A 20,208-nucleotide genomic window follows, 5' to 3' on the forward strand; every position below is an offset into this window, starting at 1 on the left:
GTGCAGAACCAGGCCATTGGCGCACCGGGCCCAGCCTCCCGTTCTTGCAGGGCCCAAACAGATGCCCATTATGGATAACTCACAGGCAGGATCGGAACCCAACTCTCCCCTCCTGTGGCCACCAGAGCTGAACACAATATTCCAACGGCGGTTGCAAGATATACTGTCCTGTATCTTCCAAAGGCGTTTCAAACGAAACCGCAAATCTTAAGCAGAGAAAATGGTGGCCAAGGTGTATACTTTTTGTAATGCGTAGATATAGAGCTTCTATCGTTAGGCTGTCGTATTTCTTTATGTTAACCACCCCGTGCGCAAGAATGCGTTTCCGGAAGATGCAGTGCATAAATAAATATGTCTCATGATGGGAGAGCTCAGTGGATAGAGCAGGAGACTCTTGAATGCAGGGTGGTGGGTTCGAGTCCCACATTGGGCGAAAGATTCCTGTATTGCAGGGGGTGGGACTAGATGACCCTGAGGGTCCCTTCCAACTCTCCAGTTCTATGAATGTGTGTGTGTGTGAGAGAGAGAGTGAGAATTCCCTTCTAAAGAACCTGCTGATCATTATTTCTAATGGGGCGGAACAGCCAAGCAAAGGCATTTAGTAGGGGCAGGAGGTTAGAGGAGGGTCTCCCACCAGGAGTAGCTGGATAGCTAATAATAATAAAAACAACAATAATTTTATTATTTATACCCTGCACATCTGGCTGGGTTTCCCCAGCCGCTAACATCTAACAACCTTTCTCCCTCCTCTAAAAGGATGTCATATAGAGGAGGGTGAAAGGTTGTTTTCTGCTGCTCCAGAGAAGCGGACACGGAGCAATGGATTCAAACTACAAGAAAGAAGATTTTACCTAAACATTAGGAAGAACTTCCTGACAGTAAGAGCTGTTGGACGGTGGGATTTGCTGCCAAGGAGTGTGGTGGAGTCTCCTTCTTTGGAGGTCTTTAAGCGGAGGCTTGACAGCCGTCTGTCAGGAATGCTTTGATGGTGTTTCCTGCTTGGCAGGGGGTTGGACTGGATGGCCCTTGGGGTCTCTTCCAACTCTAGGATTCTATGATCTAAGTGCAGCTAAGCCCACCTGCAAGGCAGAATAGCAGCCCCCCTCCACCCCGCCTCTCCTCTGAATTTGAATCGGGGCCCTTGGCATCACCTCCAGGCATGTCACACTCCGTCTCTCTCACACACAGAGAGCAGGATACCAGTTTCCCACAAGCCGGAGGAAATGCAGGCAGGTGTGTATATTTTTTTTGGGGGGGTGTTGTGTGTTTTTCTGGGATCACCCGTCGGCTCCGACTCCCGAGGGATCCCGCAGGCAGGCCGCCCCGCACAGCGCAAGAAAGCTCCCCACACATTTTGCACACCATAGATTTATAAATATATCTCCATTTACAAGAATCTAATATTGCACGTTAGTCAGTCTGAAAGCGGCGCTAGGGGGAAAGGGCTGGGGGGCTGGGGGGAGTGCAAGGCAAGATCATGGGTGGGGGGCAGGTGGGGTGGTGGTTCTGGTCCACCAGGGTCCGCTAAGCCCCACCAGGTCCCTTTCTGCATGGGCCGCGGAGGTCGCAGTGACCTTGGTGCCTTCTGCCATCAGTCATCACATCCCCGGCCTCCATCGCCACGTCAACCGTTGCCAGGCGCCGCCCTGTGCGTCAGCCTCGTTGCTAGGCTCCCTCAGCCGCTGCCATGTCAACCGTTGCAAAAGGGTAGGGGGGCGCCTCCTCCGTCACCATGTCAGCCGTTGCTAAGCTCCTGGCTTGGGGGGGGAGGGAGGGAGGTTGGACGGGGGGGGGCTGCACAAGTGAAGGGGGCTATTGCTGTGCGACTATCGCTGCCCCCCACCCGAAAACACACACAGAAGTCTGGGAGGAGCCCGGACTGCGGCCAGGGGCTCTCTGGTGGTCCCCCCCCCTCCAGGACCTCATATGGGCTTCCCTTAAAAGTGTCTGCTGCAGCACAACGTCCAGGAGAACCCCAGCCTCCGTTTTAAAGGAAGCCGGGTTTCTAGTCCACATGGTCCTAGAGATGGGCTTGCAATGATGGCATCTGTTCCAGGTGAAATCTCAGCATCCAAACCTCCCGGTTCATTATCAGCAGAGCCGAGGGCTGCAAAGAGCAGTGTGCAAATGGAATCGAGGCCAAACTCCTCTTGGTTTCCTCGCAGCGCTAAGATCTGGCTTGTTTGGCTCCCGATTTCAAAACAGAGGCTGCCTGCTCTCTCCCCCACCCATGGGTGCCTGCTGCTCAGGGTGGAGGGTGGGGAGGGCTTTGCCAAGGACCACCTCCAAGCCCCGCCACCCCCCGACTTCTCTGCCACCGCCCCATCCAGTTCCCCGGACCCAGGGAAGGAAGGGAGAACTGGGGTTTATATATATCTAGTCATTCTCTACGTCAGGGGTGGAGCTGGGGGGGGGGGATCACTGGGTTTGGGTCGGGGTAACCAAGTATTTCCAGGATAAAATGTTAAAAGGCTCAGAAAGTGCTGCGTTGCAGGGGAGTGGGGGGAGGGCGGGGGAGGGAGGGAGGGGAGAGGGAGGGGAGGAGGGGGCCCCGCCGCTCCTCCCTCTCCCCCCCCCACCCCTGAGCCCCCAGCCGCTGCCTCCTTGGCCTCCCCCAACCCCTCAGATGTCGGACTCCAGCAGGTACTGTTCGGTGTAGTCCTTGGCCAGCTCCAGGCCCAGGGCCGATTGGCAGAAGGCGGCCATGTCTAACCACAGGGCCGGCTCCAGGAACAGCTGACACATGACCTTCCCCTGCTGGGCGGCCGGCACCTGGAGGCGCAGGTGGTGGAGCAGCTGGCTCTTGACGTGCGCCAGGTCGTGCCCAAAGGCGTCGATGTTGAGGTAGAACCAGTCCTCTCCCAGCGGGATGGGGAAGGGCCGGGTGCTGAGGGTGGCCACGGTGGGGCGGGCCTTCTGGTCGACCACCCAGCAGAGGTCCTTCTTCATCAGCAGGCCCAGGTTGCCGGCGGTGGCCTTGAAGGGCTGCCAGTCTTGGATGATGGTCTGGTTGGGCAGAACCTCCCGCCGGAAGGACTCCCGCAGAACCACCTCGGGGACCTCGCTCTCCAGGAGCAGCTCGGACGGCTCCGGGCAGAAGCCGCCCTCGGCCAGCGCCAGCACCACAGCGTCCAGACGAGAGAGGAGCTCTTGGGCATCGAAGCGCACCAGGAGGATCCCCTGGAGAGAGGGAGGAAGAGGAAGGGGAGGAAGAAGAGGAGGAGGATTCAGAGCAGCAGGAGGAGGAGAAGTTCCACCAGGAGGAGGAGGCAGTCTCCTCACCTGGAAAGGTCCTGAGATGGAATCGGAGAGTTCTTTCTCAGGATCTGACCACAAGCAACCCAGGACCATAGGGAGCAGGCAGCTCTCCACTTCCGAGACAGAGACAGCCCCACCCCACAGCGCTCTCTTTGCAGTCTCCCCACCCCCACCCACTTGGGACCTGACCTCAGCCCCGAAACATGCATGGGAAGAGGGGGGCAGGGGTAGATTTAGGGGAGCACGTCCGGTTTGCCCAAAGTGGGCTGGCGAGCCGAGAGGCTGCCACAACAAAGGACTCTCACGACGGAAGGGGAGAGGTGCCAAATTTTGGTGCCGCTGAAATTTGAAAGCCCAGAGTCCACCGCTTGGGATTGGGGGACGGGGGAGCTGGCACCCCCACCCCAGAACCTATTTGACATAGCTTCAAGGACGCAGAAGGCTGTCTGAGCCTCTTCAGAAAGGACCACCCCTCGCTCCACTTTGGGACGGGCCCCTAGAGTCATAGGACAGCAGGACAGCTCTGTGGGTTAGAGCCTGGTGCTGATCATGCCAAGGATGTGGGTTCAATCCCCATATCGGCCAGCTGCATATTCCTGCATTGCAGGGGGTTGGACTAGATGACCCTGGGGGTCCCTTCCTGTGGGATATTTACAGCGCAGTCAAACCAAGGATTCAGGTTTGCTAGATAGACACATGGTGGGAGCTGAAGCTCACAGAGTTTCCCTGTAAGCTTGCTAGAGAGGAGTCTGAGAGAGACACTCCCTCTGTGCCCTGACGGGGTGGGCGGCGTCGCCATGTATCTTCTCCCACCAGCCTGGGCACATCCTCTTTCTTCTCTTCCCAACAAGCCAACAGTGTGAGAACATTTGCATGTCCGAGCTCCAAAGCTCAGACATTGCTTTCAGCTAGACTGAAGGATGTCTTGGAAACTGAATTACCATTTTAAGCCGGTCTGAACGAAGCTGCTGTATCAGTTACTCTTCAACAAGAGTACAGTCATACCCTTGGTTCTCAAACGGAATCCGTTCCGGAAGTCCGTTCGACTTCTGAAAATGTTCGAAAACTAAGGTGTGGCTTCCGATTGGCTGCAGGAGCTACCAGCTCTCAGGCGGAAGCTGCGTCGGGACATTCGGCTTCCAAAAAACATTTGGAAACCGGAACACCGGAACCGAGGTATGGCTGTAAATGCTCTTTTTACCTTTTGCAACATTGTTTTGTGTGTGATTATTACTTTAAGGGGAGAAAGAGGGGAAATACAAGGATTGCTTAAACTGAAAGCCTAAAACATGGATAGGCAACCTAAGGCCCAGGGGCTGGATCTGGCCCAGTCAGCTTCTCAATCCGGCCCATGGACGGTCTAGGAATCAGCGTGTTTTTACATGAGTAGAATGTGTCCTTTTATTTAAAATGCATCTCTGGGTTATTTGTGGGACAAAGGGATTTGTTCGTTATTATTTCCAGGGCCGGCGCGTCCATTTAGGCAAACTAGGCAATTGCCTAGGGCGCCAAAAATGGAGGGGGCGCTTGCCAGCCCCGTCTCGTCCATCGAGGCTGGTGGCGCGGTGTGCCAGGGTGCCGGCCCCCCCAGGAGCACCCCCGCGAGCCCGCCGGCATAACGGGCGCCCTCTCCCCAACCCGCCCGCATGGGTGGGCAGGCGCTCTCACGCCGGTGGCACACCACTGCCGCCCATGCTGCTCCCAGGTGGCTGCGAGCCGGCCACCCAGCCCCGTCTTTGAGCGCAGCGAGCGGGGGGAGCCGTGCAGCCCCGCCGGCGGCCTCCCCCCGCCCCCATGGGCGGCTGGGTGCTTGCATCGCCCGCACTCCCCCCCGGACGCATGGGGGCACTGGAAGGATCACCGCGCCACGGCGGCAGATGTGCCTGAGACAGCCCTGGGGCTAGCTGCAGCTTCTCCACTGTAGCGGAGAAACTGCTGCTTGCCTCTCCACCACCCCCACCTCCCGCTAAAGCAGGCTTTGGCGGGGGGGGGGGAGCGCCAGAAGGTGGTTCGCCTAGGGCACAAGAAGCCCTAGCGCCGGTCCTGATTATTTCCCCCTTCAAAATATAGTCTGGCCCCCCACAAGGTCTGAGGGACAGTGGACCGGCCCCCGGCTGAAAAGGTTTGCTGACCCCTGGCCTAAAACTTCCCCATCTAAGCTGCAAAGGGATGCTCTCTGCTGAACTCACAAGGAAGGAAGTATAATCTCTAATGCCCTCTCAGCATCTATTCGCATCCCTACCATTCCAAGCCCTGGGAGCTCCCCTTCCGGCCAGGCTTGATCCCCAGTGACTCTGTGCATGTGCAGAGTTCCTCCCTCCCTCCACGTGCTCTGACACATACCCCTGTCCGCGCGGCTCCCTCACCTGCTTTGCGATGACACGGTACTTCTTGAAGTCCTTGGGTCCCAGCTTGTCGTCCCGGGTCAAGCGTGACACCTTGACCTCAGGGTGCTTCTCCTTGACCATCTCCGAGCAGAAGCGCTGCAGGACCCCGGCCACGCCTTTCCCTCGCTCCCAGGGGGCCACGCGGAGCCCCTCCACCAAGGCCGTCTCCCCGGCATCGATGATGTAGACCGACTGGAGCCCAATCTGGTTGTTGGGTTGGGTTGGGTTGGGTTAGGTTGGGTTGGGTTGGGTTGCGGATGGGAAGGGAAGGGAAGGGAAGGGAGGGGAGGGGAGGGGAGGGGAGATATAGGGAGGGAGGAGGGGGAGGGGAGAGAGCAGAGAGTTTAACCCTTAGTGCGCTGCACCAAGTCACCTACAATCTTGAAAAAATCTGTAATTGGAAAAAAATGGTGGCGTTAATTATACAAAGTTAGGTGAGGGAGGGGGCAGGGGGTGGGCGGGTAGGGGGGGTGTTGGGCGAGGAGGGAGGCAGAGAGAGAGAGAGGAGCGGGGGGGGGGGGACCGCTGTTCAAACGCCAAGCGTTGGCACACATTTTTAAGCAATTACACGAAAAGAGAACAACAAAAAAATACAGGCATATAGAGGGGTATATATATATATATTTATATATAGGGAAGATCACAGAGTAAGCTGATCATACTAGTACCATTGGACGGGGCCCTTTACGCTACGGGGGTCTCAAGAGCAGAGACACACAAAGAGGGAGACATTTATTTTGGAAACTTGTGTCCTGAGGCCGAACTGTAAGGATTTAGGATCCGCGATGCAGCAGCCCCTCCACGGTTCCTCCGAGGGAGCCCCGCCACCTTCCTGGACGGGGGGCCTGATCCCCCACACACCTACGTGAATAAAATCCAGCGAAAATCATTCGGTTTTTATCCATTGCTTTTTTTTTCTTTTCTTTTTTAATTATTTAAAAAAAATTAGAGAGAGAGAGAGATAGAAAGAGAGATAGAAAGAGAGAGAGAAAGAGATAGGGAGGCAAAGAGAGAGAGAGAGAAAAGGGGAAAGCCCAGAGTGAAGCTGGAAACAGAATCCCATTAAATCATCAGTAGACGGGAGAGAGAGAGAAAGAGAGAGAGAGAGAGAGAGAGGGTGAAGAACGCCCAGGCACCGGAACTGGAGGAATCGCAGTCGGGAGGGGTCCCCAAGGGTCATCTAGCCCAGCCCAGGAGTCACAGTTAAGCGGGCTTGTGGGTTTGGGGTTATGGAGGGCGTGCCAACCTCTTTCCATCCGCAGGTGACCCCAGCAAGCGAGGGCTTTAATACCCAACCCTTGCCTTGGAGGGATACAGCCTCCTCAGGACATCATCATCATCATCATCGTACCATCTCACTTGGTTTCCCCAGGCACATACCGTATTTTTCGCTCCATAGGGTGCACCTTGTTTTTAGAGGAGGAAACAAGAAAAAAAAATTTTTTTCTGGTTTTCCTCCTCTAAAAGCCCTGTTTGTTTGTTTTTTAGGATCAGCTAAAAGTTTTGCAGCTTTTTTTGCAAAGGGAACAGCCCTGGTTTTTTGAGGATCAGCTAAAAGTTTTGCAGCTTTATTTGCAAAGGGGGGAAAGCAAAGAGGAAAAGCCCCATTTTTATGGGGTTCAACTCACATTTCTGCAGCTTCTAAAGGAAAGGGAGCCTTTTCTACAGATTCCTGCAGACAGATAATCTAATCAGCCAGTCACATGTCGCTGGGGAAACAAACAACCTCCCTCTGCAGCACATTCAACAATGGAGGCCGGGGCTGAAAGGGAGCCGGGACTCTTATCTCTCTCCCGATCTCTTGCTGATCAGCTGCTGAGCGGGGTCCTTTCAACACCCCCTTTTCTCTTTGTAAAATAAAAAGCACGATCCTCTTTTGGCCCCTGGGAAATTCAGCTCCAGGGACCACCATTCGCTCCATAAGATGTACAGATATTTCCCCTTACTTTTTAGGAGGAAAAAAGTGTGTCTTATGGAGTGAAAAATATGGTACATAAAAGCAAATGGCACACTGAGCCCCCCCAGAGGGAAAGGCTCCAAGCCCACCCCCTGCAGTTCTCCCCCAAACAGTCCAGACTAAGATTTTATGCAGGGTGACCTGTAAGTGTTTGAGGTCACATGGGCCAGCGATGCAGATTTTGGGGAACATCCCATTACTTTGGGGGGGGGTGCTCCCCCACCACACGCACACACTGCCCTTACCAAGTGCCATAAGGCTAGGGGGGGGTCCAGTCGCATCCACCCCTGTAGGATTTAGGCTCCTGCTTAAATTGGCAGAATTAGCTGGCGGCAGATTTGATCCGACCGGACAGAGTTTGGCCTTATTTCTCAGCCACTTCCCGGCTCTCCCCTGCTTTCCCGGAAACCCCCGCAAAAGTCACGTCCAGTTCCGGTGCCGGCGTTACACACGCGTGTGCAACAGACTTACCCATAAGCTCCAGGCTCCCCCAATTTCCCCAGCCCCAAACCCGATGTGTGTGAAGAGTGCGATCTGGGGGGTGGGGGGGGGGAGAAAGCCACAGAGGACCCCTCTTCTCTGGCGCCCGGAAGCTGGCACCAGGGGCACAGAAGTGGGAGGGGGTGCCAGGATGTCTCGGGCTGCTCAGGACCCTGCTATGGAGCAAAAGGCACGGCCGACCGCAGGAGCAAGCGCTTCCCTCTGCTCAGAAGATCTGCCTGGATCGGGGCCGCGGAAATGCAGTTTGCCTCCCGCCGAAGGAGGCCAGAAGACCCCTGATGAAGCTGGATCAGGCCGGGTGGGGGCCAAACAAGTGACCCAAAGGGAAACTCACAAGCAGAATCCGAACACGGGGTCCGAATCCCGTCCTGCAGATCCCAGCAACTGGGATCCAGAAGCATCGCTGCCTCCAGGTGTCTAGGCAGAGCCCAGCGCATGAATTTCCCTGGTCCTGTTTGAATGCCATCCAAGTTGGCGGCCATCCCTGCCTCCTGAAGCAGGGAGTTCCATAGTTTATCTGTGCACTGTATGAAAAACGACTTCCTTCTCTCTGCCCTGAGTCGCCAGCATCCGATCCACCGGGTGTTAGGAGAGAGGGAGGGAAGCCTTTTCCTCTGCACTGTCTCCTCGCCCCTCCCTCACCCGTTCTCTGAATCAAAAAGTCCCAAACACAGCAACCTTCCCCGTACAGGGGAGTGGCTCCATCTTCCTCCATCGCTTTGGCTGCTCTCTCCTCAACCTTCTCCAACTCTGCGATATCCTTTTTGTTGTGAGGCGACCAGAACGGCACACCGTATTATTTAAATTGTGGTTGCACGATGGCTACTTTCCTATTGATCCCTAGCGTGCGAGAGATGCTGTATCACTTGAATCACCTCCGTGTTGGTTTTGTGGTTATAGATCACCATTTTCCTCTCTTTTTTTTTGTAGAATCATAGAGTTGAGAGGGACCCCCAAGGGTCATCCAGCACAACCCCGGCAGTGCAGGAATCAACTGGCCTCTCCTTAAAAACCTGCAATGAATCGCGGAACCGTAGATTTGGAAGGGGCCCCCAACGGTCATCTAGCTCAACCCCACTGCAATACAGGAGCCGCAGCTAAATTTTATTTGCAGGCTCTGGGAGTTTCTGCTTCTGCTTACTGTCATTCCTATTCCCATGCAGGAAAACATCAACGGTAAGGATAGAACCGTAAGAGTTGCAAGGGACCCCCCAGTGGTCATCTAGCCCAACCCCCTGCCATGCAGGAAGGAAATCCCTAGCAAGGATCCTGGCAGGCAGCGACTTTACTGGGCCCTCCTTAGTCTGAGTTGCTCCATAGCAGCACCCACCAAGACGACCCCCCCCCATCCATTTCAGCCTCCCAGGTGGCAGAGGTCCTCTCCCCCCAGCCTCAGCCTCCCAGGGACCACGGTGGCTGCTCAGGCCAGCCGGGGGCCCCGGGAGGAATGGCTCTCGTGGGGGGAGAGGATGAAGCTGGCCGGCCCGGCTCCCCCCACCGCTCTCACCACAGCTCCGTTCTTCTTGGCCAGCACGACGGTGCGGTTGGGCTCCCGGATCCAGGCATGGTAGCGGCTGGGGAGGTAGTCCAGCCCCCCGTAGATGCCCTTCGACATGGCCATGATCTCCTCGAACTCCTTCTCGGTGGCCACCACAAACTCCAGCTGCGAGTCGGCGCTGGGGCTCTCCAGCTTCATGTCTACACGCGGGGCTACAGACTTGTGCGGCTGCAGGGAGATAAACCTCCATGAAAACCACCCTGGGGGGGCTCCGCGCTGGCCGGGGGTCCCCAAGCTCCATGGGCCTCTGAAAACAAGCCGGTTAGACAGACACAGACGGGCAAGAAGGGGGGGGAGCAGGGAAAGGGCTTTGCTGCCTGGGGAGGGAGGGGAAGGTGGCGACGTGGCCCCCCTCCCACCCCAACCCACTAGTCCCAAATCCAAAAGGGGACCGGCCTGGAAGTGGGGGCATATAGGTGTGGTCCCTGCCTTGCAGGGGGTTGGGCTGGATGACCCTCGGGGTCCCTTCCGTCTCCACAGTTCTGTGATCCTAAGAGCCCTGCCCGATCATATTCTAGTCATAGAATTGGAGAGTCGGAAGGGACCCTGAGGGTCATCTAGCCCAACCCCCTGCGAGGCAGGAATTGTCCAGCCTCCTGTTCTCTGTAGTGCCTGTTATGGGGAAATCCCCAAGCAGGATCCGAGTGCGAGAGCTGAGCTCGCCCCTCTCCAGGGACTGGTATTCAGAGGCATTTGCTACCTTTGACCGTTGAGGCCAGGAGCCCATGATGGGCTGATTCTCCTCCACGATTTTGTCTGGTCCTCTTTCCAAGTTGGTGGCTCTCACAACCTCTTGTGGGAGGGAGTTCCGTAGTCTAATTGTGTTTGTAATCTTCCTGGTATCCATCCTGAATCTCCTCCCTTGGGAGATCAAGCGGGGGGGGGCGGGATGATGTGGGGCAGGCCATGTTTAAGACTGCACCTATCCCAGGCTCTGGGCTTCTCCCCCCACTGCCTGGGGTCTGTCTGTCTGTCCGTCCCTCTCTCTCTCTCTCTCTCTCACACACATACACACACACACTGCAAAAATATTTCTTGTGCACAGGGCTTTTGGAGGTGACGGGGAGGGTTAGCTTCTCGTATGATTCCTCCCCACCCACCCCAAAAAATCTTGTTTTCTCTGCCCTGTTTACAGTTCATCTCTGTGGCTCCGCTCTTATTTCTATCTGGTTGTTTCCCCCTCCACAGCCACACCTTAAGATGCCATTTTGGACAGATTTTTTTTTTTTTTTTTTAGGGCACATAGAAAATACAAACAAGCAGAAGTCTTATTATGGGCTGCCTTTGTTCCTTATTGCCGGTGTGTCAAAGCCAAACCCTTCGCTGTTGCCGCTTCATCCAAATCGTGTTTGCAGGGAAAACAAACGTTTCAAAGGCAAAAAAAAAAAAAAACTAAAAGGAAGGGGGGTGGAGAGTGTGTTTTTCAAAAGGTGATGTCACCAAAGGTAAGGTCTCTTCACGGAGGTATAATGCACAGGGGCCGGTTCATCCATTCACACACACACACACACACACACTCCAGAAACTGGGATTCCTGGGGAAACTAAGATGGGGCATTTCTCATTTTCCAACTCTGTGCAGAATAACGAGACTCAAACCATGTGGACAGGACTCAGCTTCGATATGGAGATGTGCTCCTCCTGATCTTTCTCATCCTCCCCACAAATTCTCCCTGCCAATTGTCCGTCAGATTAAAAATCCAGGTAACCCCTAGAAAGCAGCACCAGGGCAACACCGGGACAAGGTCCACTTTACCTGAAGTGTCACAGCAGAAAATCCTCCCCTCCCCAAATCAGGTGCACGGAGCCTGCGTCCCACATGGAGAGTCCCCCCCCCCCGCTCTCCTGATCTAACCAGTGCAGAACTAGCCTCTCTGTGTTCCTGCAAGCTTCCCACCCCCGGGCAGAGGAGGGGAAGGGTACCTGCAGAAGAATGTCAGCAGAACCTGCTGGATCAGGCCCAAAGCGGCCCATCTAGTCCAGTATCCTGTCCTCACAGGGGACAACTCGATGCCTCAACTGGGGAGCCCCCAAGCCAGGACCCGAGTGCAAGATTTACACTCTCTCCCCCCACCCCCAGGTTGTTTTCAGGCACTGGTATTCGGAAGCATTTGCCACCTCCGGCTGTGGAGACAGAAAACAGCCCTCTCCTCCTCCTCCTCCTCCTCTTTTGCAGCCATCCAACTTGGTGGCTGCCATTCCCTCTTGTGGCCGGGAGTTCCAGAGTTTAACTCTGGGCTGCGTGAAGAAGGGCTTTCTTTTCTCCATCCTGAATCCTCCAACATCGGGTGTCCACAACTTCTAAATTACAGCACTTTCTGTTCCGTTGGCTTGTCAGCTATGTTTAACTATAGTTCTGCTTCGCGTTACGTGAACTTTTCCCCGTCCCGAATCTCCTAACGTTCGCCCACACCGGCTGGCGGGAGGGGGCAGGTGGGGGCCGTAACATTTCAGGTTAAATGGGCAGCTCTGACGGGAGCCAGACCACAGGGAGTGAGGATGTCGTATTCTGAAGGGTCCTGTGTTATCTGAAAGGGGGCAGAGGCTGCAGAGCCCAGAGGCGGGTGGGCAGAGTGAGTTTCCGGACTGTCCGGAGTGGGTGTGGGAAGGAGAAAAAGGCCCAGCGCCCGGCTCCAAGCTTGTCCCCCTTGATTTGGGAGTTGCAGTGCTGGCTCCAGACCTCGTTGCACAACAAAATGAGCATCGATCCACAGCCTAAAGCAGCGGGGTGCGGGGGGGGGAATCTGGGGGGCCTTTTCTCGTCCAGGAAAGGACTAGCCTGGGCTCCACCCCAATTTCCTGGCAGAGGCAGTATTCAGTCTACGGTAATCCCCCCAAAAAATATTTTTTCCCCCTATAGAATCCTAGAATCCTAGAGTTGGAAGAGACCCCAAGGGCCATCCAGTCCAACCCCCTGCCAAGCAGGAAACACCATCAAAGCATTCCTGACAGATGGCTGTCAAGCTTCCGCTTAAAGACCTCCAAAGAAGGAGACTCCACCACACTCCTTGGTAGCAAATCCCACTGTCAGGAAGTTCTTCCTAATGTTTAGGTGGAATCTTCTTTCTTGCGGTTTGAATCCATTGCCCCGTGTCCGCTTCTCTGGAGCAGCAGAAAACAACCTTTCTCCCTCCTCTAGATGACATCCTTTGATATATTTGAACATGGCTATCATATCACCCCTTAAGCTTCTCTTCTCCAGGCTAAACATACCCAGCTCCCTAAGCCGTTCCTCATAAGGCATCGTTTCCAGGCCTTGGACCATTTTGGTTGCCCTCCTCTGGACACCTTCCAGCTTGTCAGTGTCCTTCTAGCTTTCATGGGTGCTGTTGATACAGACCTCTTGACACATCCACAGGCCAACAAACAGCTCCTTTGTCCATTGTGTCTCAGCCACAGCCCAGAGCCTCCTTTGCTCTTGTGTGGGGACATTGACTTCAGTGGGTTTACTCAGAAGTAGGTGTGTTGTCAGCTGCAGCTTAGGAACTTGCTCCCCACTCCCCGCCCCGCATTTGCCAAGCTTGGGAACTTAAGAGAAATTGAAAAATGCCTTCAGAGGCCTCCATATCCCCCCCATCAAAGAAGTGCTTAGGAAGGGGCACCAACTATAGGGTGCCCTGGGGATCCGAGCACCCGCAAAACTTTGGTGCCACCGGAAGTCAGGTTCCGAGGCTGAAGGGCGCATGACATCATGACGCCCATAACCTGGGGGCCAAGTCAGAGCTCCTGTGCTTACCAGGTGAGGAACCCCCAGCCCCATTTATTCCAGACAAAGGGATGCAGCTCAGTGCCTGAGTCCTGGCAAAACACCCATTTGGCACCCCAAAAACGAAGGTGGCCAGATGGCCAAATCCACAATAACTGTCAGGGAGGGAGGGGGTTCCATTCCATGCTGTGCATTAAGAAAGTGGGGTGCCCCCAGGCTTCCCCTATTCCCAGAAGGGGCTTACGACCATACAGTTTACCCCCCAGATATGTTATTAAGAAGCAAAACATGCAGTCAGGGGGGAAACCCCCCCCCACAGGGGAGTCTCTTCTTCAAGGCACAGCAAGTTACAACCCTGACTCTCGCAGATGGTGCCCACCCACGAAAAGCCCCATTATGTGGGCCTAAGTTCGCTCTTCCACCCCCGAATCCAGAACTGCCCCCCGCCCTCGTTCCACACGTGCTCCCCCTGCCCTTCCCCACAGCCCCCCCAGAGTCAGCCACTGTGCCTTGAACCCACAGTTCCCGCCACTGCCGCTACAGGCATTTGTGAGAAGTTCGACACCAGATGGAAACAAAAGCAAAAGGAAACCTCTGCTTTACGGCTCGTCGTTACTTGGCGGATCTGCTCCCAGGGACGCTCTCACTGGTGGGGAACTGGTGGTACTGGTTGGACTGGTGGCCGCGGTGCTCCTGGCTCTGGCAGCCTCTGGCCTCAACCCAGGCGCTTTGGAGACAAAATCAGGACAATGGGGGGGGGGGTATTTTGATTCAGTCTGCCTTGGGGTGAGTGGGATGGGGAGCAAACAGGCATCCTAGCTGACTTTAGAAACACAAAAAGTTCTCTCTCTCTCTCTCTCTCTCTCTCTCTCTCTCACACACACACACACACACAATCTCACCACTCTGCCATGGGATGAGGCCTTGGGGGCATGTAAGCTCCCCACTCCCCTCATATATTCGATTGTACAGTTGGGATCCCCCCCCCGCAAGGGTCATCTAGTCCAACTCCCCACAATGCAGAAATCCTCGCCAAAGAATCCCTCCCAGGTGGCCGCCCAACCTCAGCTTAAAAACCTCCAAGGAAGGAGAGCCTCCCACCTTCCGAGAGAGACTCTTCCACTGTCAAAACGGCTCTTAATGTCTTCCAAGTTCTTCCGGATGTTGAGTCAGGATTGCCTCCCATGCAACTTGGAGCCATCGGTTTGAGTCTTACAGTCCAGAGCAGGAGAAAGCAAGCTGGGCTCCTTTTCCCATGTGCCACCCTCCCCTCGGGTGACCTCTCCGTCTTCTCTTCTCCAAGTTAAACACCCCCAGCTCCTTCAACCATTCCTCACAAAGCTTGGGTTTCCAGGCCTTTCATAGTCTTGCTTGCTTGCCCTTTTCCTGCGCTCCTTCCAGCTTAAACTGGGGTGCCCAGAACTGGACATAGGACTCCAGGTGGGGCCTGATCAAGGCAGGAGAGAGCAGCGCTATTCCTTCCCTTACGGACTGACGCCATCCTGTCTCTCTCTGCCAGAGGAACTCAGAGAATCTCCCAGGCCTGAAGAGGAACAGTTGAGTGAGTTGGGTCTGTTTAGGCTGGAGATATGAGAGCCATCCTCAAACATCTGAAGGGCTGTCTCGTCGAAGTGGGAGCAAGCTTGTTTCCTGCTGCTTCAGAGGGGAGGACCCAAACCAAGCGCCCTCCCCACTGAAGGGAGATTCCGACTAAACGCCAGGAAGAAGAACCATCCGACAGCGGAAGGGACCCCCTCAGAAGATGGTGGACTCTCCTTCCTTGGAGGTTTGGGGGCCACCTGTCATGGACCCCTTCCAGCTTTACAATTCGTCGTTCTATTAGGAACTGCAGCTTATTGCTTATTGTGACCTCTGGGGCTGGCAGGGGGGTGGTGGGTGAAGGGGGCCACGAAGGAAGACAGCGGGATCTCAGCAAGCAGAAGAGTGGCTGATTTCGTGGGGTTGTGGAAAGGACAGCTCTTCCCCCCCCCCCAGACCGCAACGGACACTGGAAACGCAAGCCCAGCCTTGACTTGCAGGACCTGAGCTCCGGAAGCCCTTGACCCAGGTAGGGACTCGCACCTGAGACGCCGGCATCGTGTTTCCTCAGCAACTGGTCATGAATATTCCATGCCGCGGAACTCGAGGCCCCTTCAGCCGGGAGACGGAAGAAAGAGGCCCCCGGGAGAAACGAGGCCTGGAATATAAAACCAGGCGGAAACACTCGAAAGACCGATATTTTCCATCTCCCTGCAGGTGGGTCAGAGGGATCCGTTTGCTCCTGCGGCAGGAGGGGCTTCACGTGAGGCAGATCTCAGGTTCTCTCTCCCCCCCCCCCAGCCGTCCTCCCATCCCCAACGCCACCAGCCAAAGAACCGTGTTCATTGCCAGCTCTTGGCCTTGGAAGGAATCATGTGACACCCGGCAAGAAGGAAGGATTTCTGCTCACCTGCAAAGGGCACACAGAGGAGGGGCCTCTCTGCAATTCTGGGCATGAGGGGTAAAGCTGACTGCTTTGGGACTGGGCTACTTGTATGCAAGACTGACCCCCCCACACACACCCTGCCCCTGGAGAGCTGCATCGCAGGCCTGCTTAAGTGCCCCCACCAGTGAAGGAGATTCAGCGGACAGGCCAGCCTTACAGCAGGGCCTTCTTAGCAATGGCCCCACGGTGACTAATAATAAGCTAAGCAAATGAATTCAGTTCCTGAGGAGGAGGAGCCTACATGCCTCTCCTCCCCCTGAGCCCCATGGAGACACCTCCACTGCCGGACTCTGGGGGCTGGCCCGCAGGGGCTCCTTCCTTGTGCTGATGGGGTCAAGAGAGCCCTGAGAGTGGCATATCCACACCTGGGGACCCCTTTGCCCCTAAGGAGGCAACAGCTGCCAAAGGTGGAACTGGCCTTTCAACTGCCAGGAGGCAACACACTTTTTAGAGGGTCAACGAATGTCAAGGCCTCTTATGAAACTCAGCCGGTCTCTCTGCAGAATCTTAGAATCCTAGAGTTGGAAGAGACCCCAAGGGCCATCCAGTCCAACCCCCTGCCAAGCAGGAAACACCATCAAAGCATTCCTGACAGATGGCTGTCAAGCCTCCGCTTAAAGACCTCCAAAGAAGGAGACTCCACCACACTCCTTGGCAGCAAATCCCACTGTCTGACAGCTCTCACTGTCAGGAAGTTCTTCTGAGGGCAAAGACTGTTTGGCCGCCTCTGGGGGCCCTGAACCCACACAGATGTCTCCCCTCTGTTGCTGGGCCTGGCCTGGCCTGAGCCATCACCCCCTCCTCGTTCGAGACGCAAACGGCACCGAAATGACCTCTCCGGGGCACAAGCGTGTGCCATGCGCCTGGAGGTCCTGGGCTGCCCAGATGACAAGACCGCCCCCTCGGCCTCACTGGTGTGCTCAAAGGAGAGCAGATCAAGACACTGGGCACCAGTCTGGCTGCAGGAGTTGCTAGAAGGAGGCGTACAAGGAACCATCCAATTCCACTCTGGGTTTGTGTAGGGTTTACTCCTGCCTCTTTTCTTCTCCTGAAGAGATCCCTCAAGGCAGCGGAGGCTGAGGGTCAGTTTTCCAAGATGGGCTCCCTTCCCAGGTGGACGGGCCCCACCTGCCCCTCACTTCCCTCTACGGCAGGTGCGGAAACCCCTCCTTGACCGCTGGACCCCTTCCCTAACACCCCACACGCCCCGCTTTGATTATATGTGTGTACACACAGACGCACAACTATAGACCCACTTTGTGGCGCTCTGTCCTCGGAAAGCGTCTAGGAGATCCACTTTCCATAAACAAACAAATAAATAGAGATTTGCAGCTGGATCGGCCAAAGGGCTCCCGTCCGGCCCAGCATCCTTTCCTCAGGATGGCCAACCACCTGCCCCCCTCAGGAGCTCTTCCCCTCCCCCCCACCCTTGCGATTCCTAGAAACTGCCCTTGCTCAGAGACTTTCGCTGTGTTATCCGATTCTGGCAGCAGAGGGAGAAGCACAAATCGCGCAGCCTCTGAGGCTGGGAGTCATCCTTGGCCTCCCCCCCCCCACTCTTCCCTGAATTTGCCTGGCCCTTCCTGCGGGAGGGAGTTCCGCAGTTTATCTGTGTGCCGCATGAAGAAGAGCTGCCTTTTGTGTGTCCTGTCGGGTTCTGCTGCGACAGGGCAGAGATACATAGTACGTGGGAGAGGCGCCCCCTCCACCTGTACGGAGGAGGGGGAGGGGAACCTGCGCCCCCCCCCATACCCTTGGCGTGACCTCTGCCGCCACGCTCCCCAACCCCCGCCGGTGCTGCCCCACAATCAATCCCCATCGATCTTCATGGGGATTAATCAGGAACTGCCAAGACTGACGGGAATGGAAATTAACCAGGGGGGGGGCCAATTAAAACGATCACCTCACCAGACTCCTCCCCCGCCCCCGCTTTCCCAGCTTTGAACCAGTTCCATATAAAGCAGATGGTGTTGGGGGGGGAGCAAGGAGCTTTGCAGCAACGCAGAGAGATCCTGATAGCCCTCCCCACCCTCACCCCCAAAGATCTGACGTGGGGTGGGGGGGGGAGGCAGGGCGGGGGTGGCAATGAGGCCCTGCTCCTTCTCCTCCTCCTCCTCCATCTTTCCTGGCCGCCCTCCCTCCATCTCCCATCCCATCCCCTCCCTCCCTCGCCCCCCCCCCTCTGGGCTCCATCTGTGCCGATGAGCCCCCCCCCCTTCCCAAGTCACATGCCCAGCCCTATAAATAGCAGGCACGAAGAAAGGAAATGTAACACCACCACCCCACCCCTGGAAGTGGGGCGGGAGGTGGGGGGGGGGAGAGAAAGCGGAGCGGGAGGGGGGCACCTGAAAATTCATTGGGGATCCACGCCGCCGCCAAGCATCTCTGGGCGAGCCGGCTGTTCGTCGCCTCCCCCCACCACCCACAGGACGAACCGGCGCCCCCTCCCCAGCCAAAGCACAGGCCCCCTGCTGGGAGGGGCTTCTCTCTGAGGAGATGGGAGGCGGTGGCCGGAAATGGACCCCCTCTTTCCCCGGACCATTCCTGGTAGGGGCATTAATTGGCAGAAGGGGGGCGGGAGAAGGCATAGCCAGGAGCGATTCCCCCTTCCAGAGGTTTTGCAGTGGGGAAGTGATGGGGGCGTCGGACGCGTCTCCCTCCCAGCTCACTTCGACCGGGGGGGGGGGGCTCTCATCGGCAGCCGGGAAGAAGACAATGCCGGGAGGGTGGGGGAGAGAAATATGAAAGGAAGTCCTAGCACAATCCCCCCCCCTCAAAGATCAGGGCGGTTCCCAGGCCCCCACCCATCTGCTCTCCCCAGGCGACCCCCTTCGTGCACCTCCCCGCAAATCCTCCCTGAGCCCCCAAAGACCGATCCCCGTAAAATGGGTTGCCCTATAGAAACTCGTTCCCCCTCCCGGAATGAAAAAGGACGCGGAGATTCTGGGCTGGTAGAGGTGAGCTGCCCCCCCCCCAACCCAATCCGCAGTACCTGCTGCGCGCAAGGAGAGAAGGAGAGCCGGGCAGACGCCGGGAACCGAGGCTGGGTCGGTGGGTCTTCCTCCTCCTCTTCTTCCTCGGTCCCTTTTCGCCCAGGCTGCGCGCGGAGAGCCCTCCTCCGCCTCCCCCTATAAAGATGGAGAGAAGCCCCGCCCACCGCCGGGAAGCCCCGCCCTCTCCTGGCCTCCCTCCGGGGCGGCGGGGGGTTCATCACTCCGGCTCGGTGGGAGGCCCTCCCCCTCCTCCCGACGTCAGAGACGAGGATGGAGGAGGAGAAAGTGGGGAGAGAGGGCACTTGGGGACAAGGGCGCAGGGCGGGGAGGAGGACCCAGAAAGGAGACGGTGCTCACGACCCCCTCCCCGCCCCCCAACCATGCTCCCGCGCCGGCTTCGCTGGATGGACGGCGCCCCCACCCCCCGAGTTAGGCAGGACAGAAGACCCACCCACGGCACCTGTTATGCGCCCCCCCCCCTCCAGAGCGCACCTGGCAGGTCGCGCAAGAGAGGAGTCCCCCCCAACAACAACAACAACAACAAGCACGCGCGCGCGCTGCCAGGCTCACGAGCCGCGAAGGAATCGCGGAACTGTAGAGTTGGAAAGGGACCCCCAGGGGTCATCCAGACCAACCCCCTGCAAGACAGGAGGGAGAGGCCGCTTCGGACTGCCCAACCAGCCCCGACGGGTGCGAGAGCGCTCCTCGGCGCTTGCACAGTCAAGCGAGGGCGCTCAGACCTCGAGGCTCCTGGTAGCCGCCGGCAATGAGCGGCGTCGCCTTAACAAGCTTCTTCTAAGCCTGTGCGTGGAGGGAGGGGGCAGGGGGAGACCCAGCAGCTCTTCGTCCAAGCCTTTGATGTCCCTTTTAAATGGAGAGGGAGGGGTTTTGAAGGGGGGTATTGTATTTTATGTGTGTGTTTTTTATCTTGTAAACCGCCCTGAGATCTGTGGAGGGAGGGCGGTATACAAATTGAACAAATCAAAATTTTCAAACCGTTAGCGTTAGACAAACTCGGCGGAGGTGGGGGGGGGGGACGACGACGACGACTGCAGGACTCGAAACCCGCAGATCCGGAGGGAGGCAGCGCCCTCCCAGGTGACGGGCAGGTTCACACAAGCACGCGCACCCTCCCAGATGCAGGACCGTGAAAGGCACCTGCGCTGCCTCTGGGTCAGGCCGGGACTGGCGCGGTGCGTTGGCCGAAGGCATCATCCGGAAGCGAGCCTCCCGCGAGAAACTTCCAGACCAGCCGCCAGGGGCGCCCCCCTTTTCCGACCACCCCCAGCGATCCCAAGTGGGGCAGCATGGAGGTGCCGCTTCTCCAGCCAGCGCCACACGGGACCCCCGGGTGACTGGGGATT

The 20,208-nt window shown here is 56.8% G+C and overlaps 1 protein-coding gene across 1 annotated transcript; it reads right to left on the bottom strand.

Moving 5' to 3' along the window:
• Nucleotides 1-2,584: 2,584 nt before the first annotated feature.
• NAT16 (N-acetyltransferase 16 (putative)) lies at nucleotides 2,585-18,968 on the bottom strand. The gene is made up of 5 exons (XM_033170535.1): nucleotides 18,844-18,968; nucleotides 13,959-14,093; nucleotides 9,611-9,829; nucleotides 5,625-5,849; nucleotides 2,585-3,180 (listed from the first exon to the last, which is right to left on the bottom strand). Exons 3-5 carry the CDS (start codon nucleotides 9,797-9,799, stop codon nucleotides 2,623-2,625), a joined length of 972 nt encoding a protein of 323 aa, XP_033026426.1. The 5' UTR covers nucleotides 9,800-9,829; nucleotides 13,959-14,093; nucleotides 18,844-18,968; the 3' UTR covers nucleotides 2,585-2,622.
• Nucleotides 18,969-20,208: the final 1,240 nt, after the last annotated feature.

Source organism: Lacerta agilis, chromosome 14, assembly GCF_009819535.1.
Source record: "Lacerta agilis isolate rLacAgi1 chromosome 14, rLacAgi1.pri, whole genome shotgun sequence".
Classification (NCBI taxonomy): domain Eukaryota; kingdom Metazoa; phylum Chordata; class Lepidosauria; order Squamata; family Lacertidae; genus Lacerta; species Lacerta agilis.

Bases quoted from the DNA above. Each gene is read 5' to 3' on its own strand.
- NAT16 (XM_033170535.1), bottom strand. From the start codon at position 9,799: ATGAAGCTGGAGAGCCCCAGCGCCGACTCGCAGCTGGAGTTTGTGGTG. The intron at 5,850-9,610 runs GTGAGAGCGGTG...CCCAACAACCAG, and splicing joins CCAAGAAGAACGGAGCTGTG to ATTGGGCTCCAGTCGGTCTA. The intron at 3,181-5,624 runs GTGAGGGAGCCG...CCCTCTCTCCAG, and splicing joins ACCGTGTCATCGCAAAGCAG to GGGATCCTCCTGGTGCGCTT.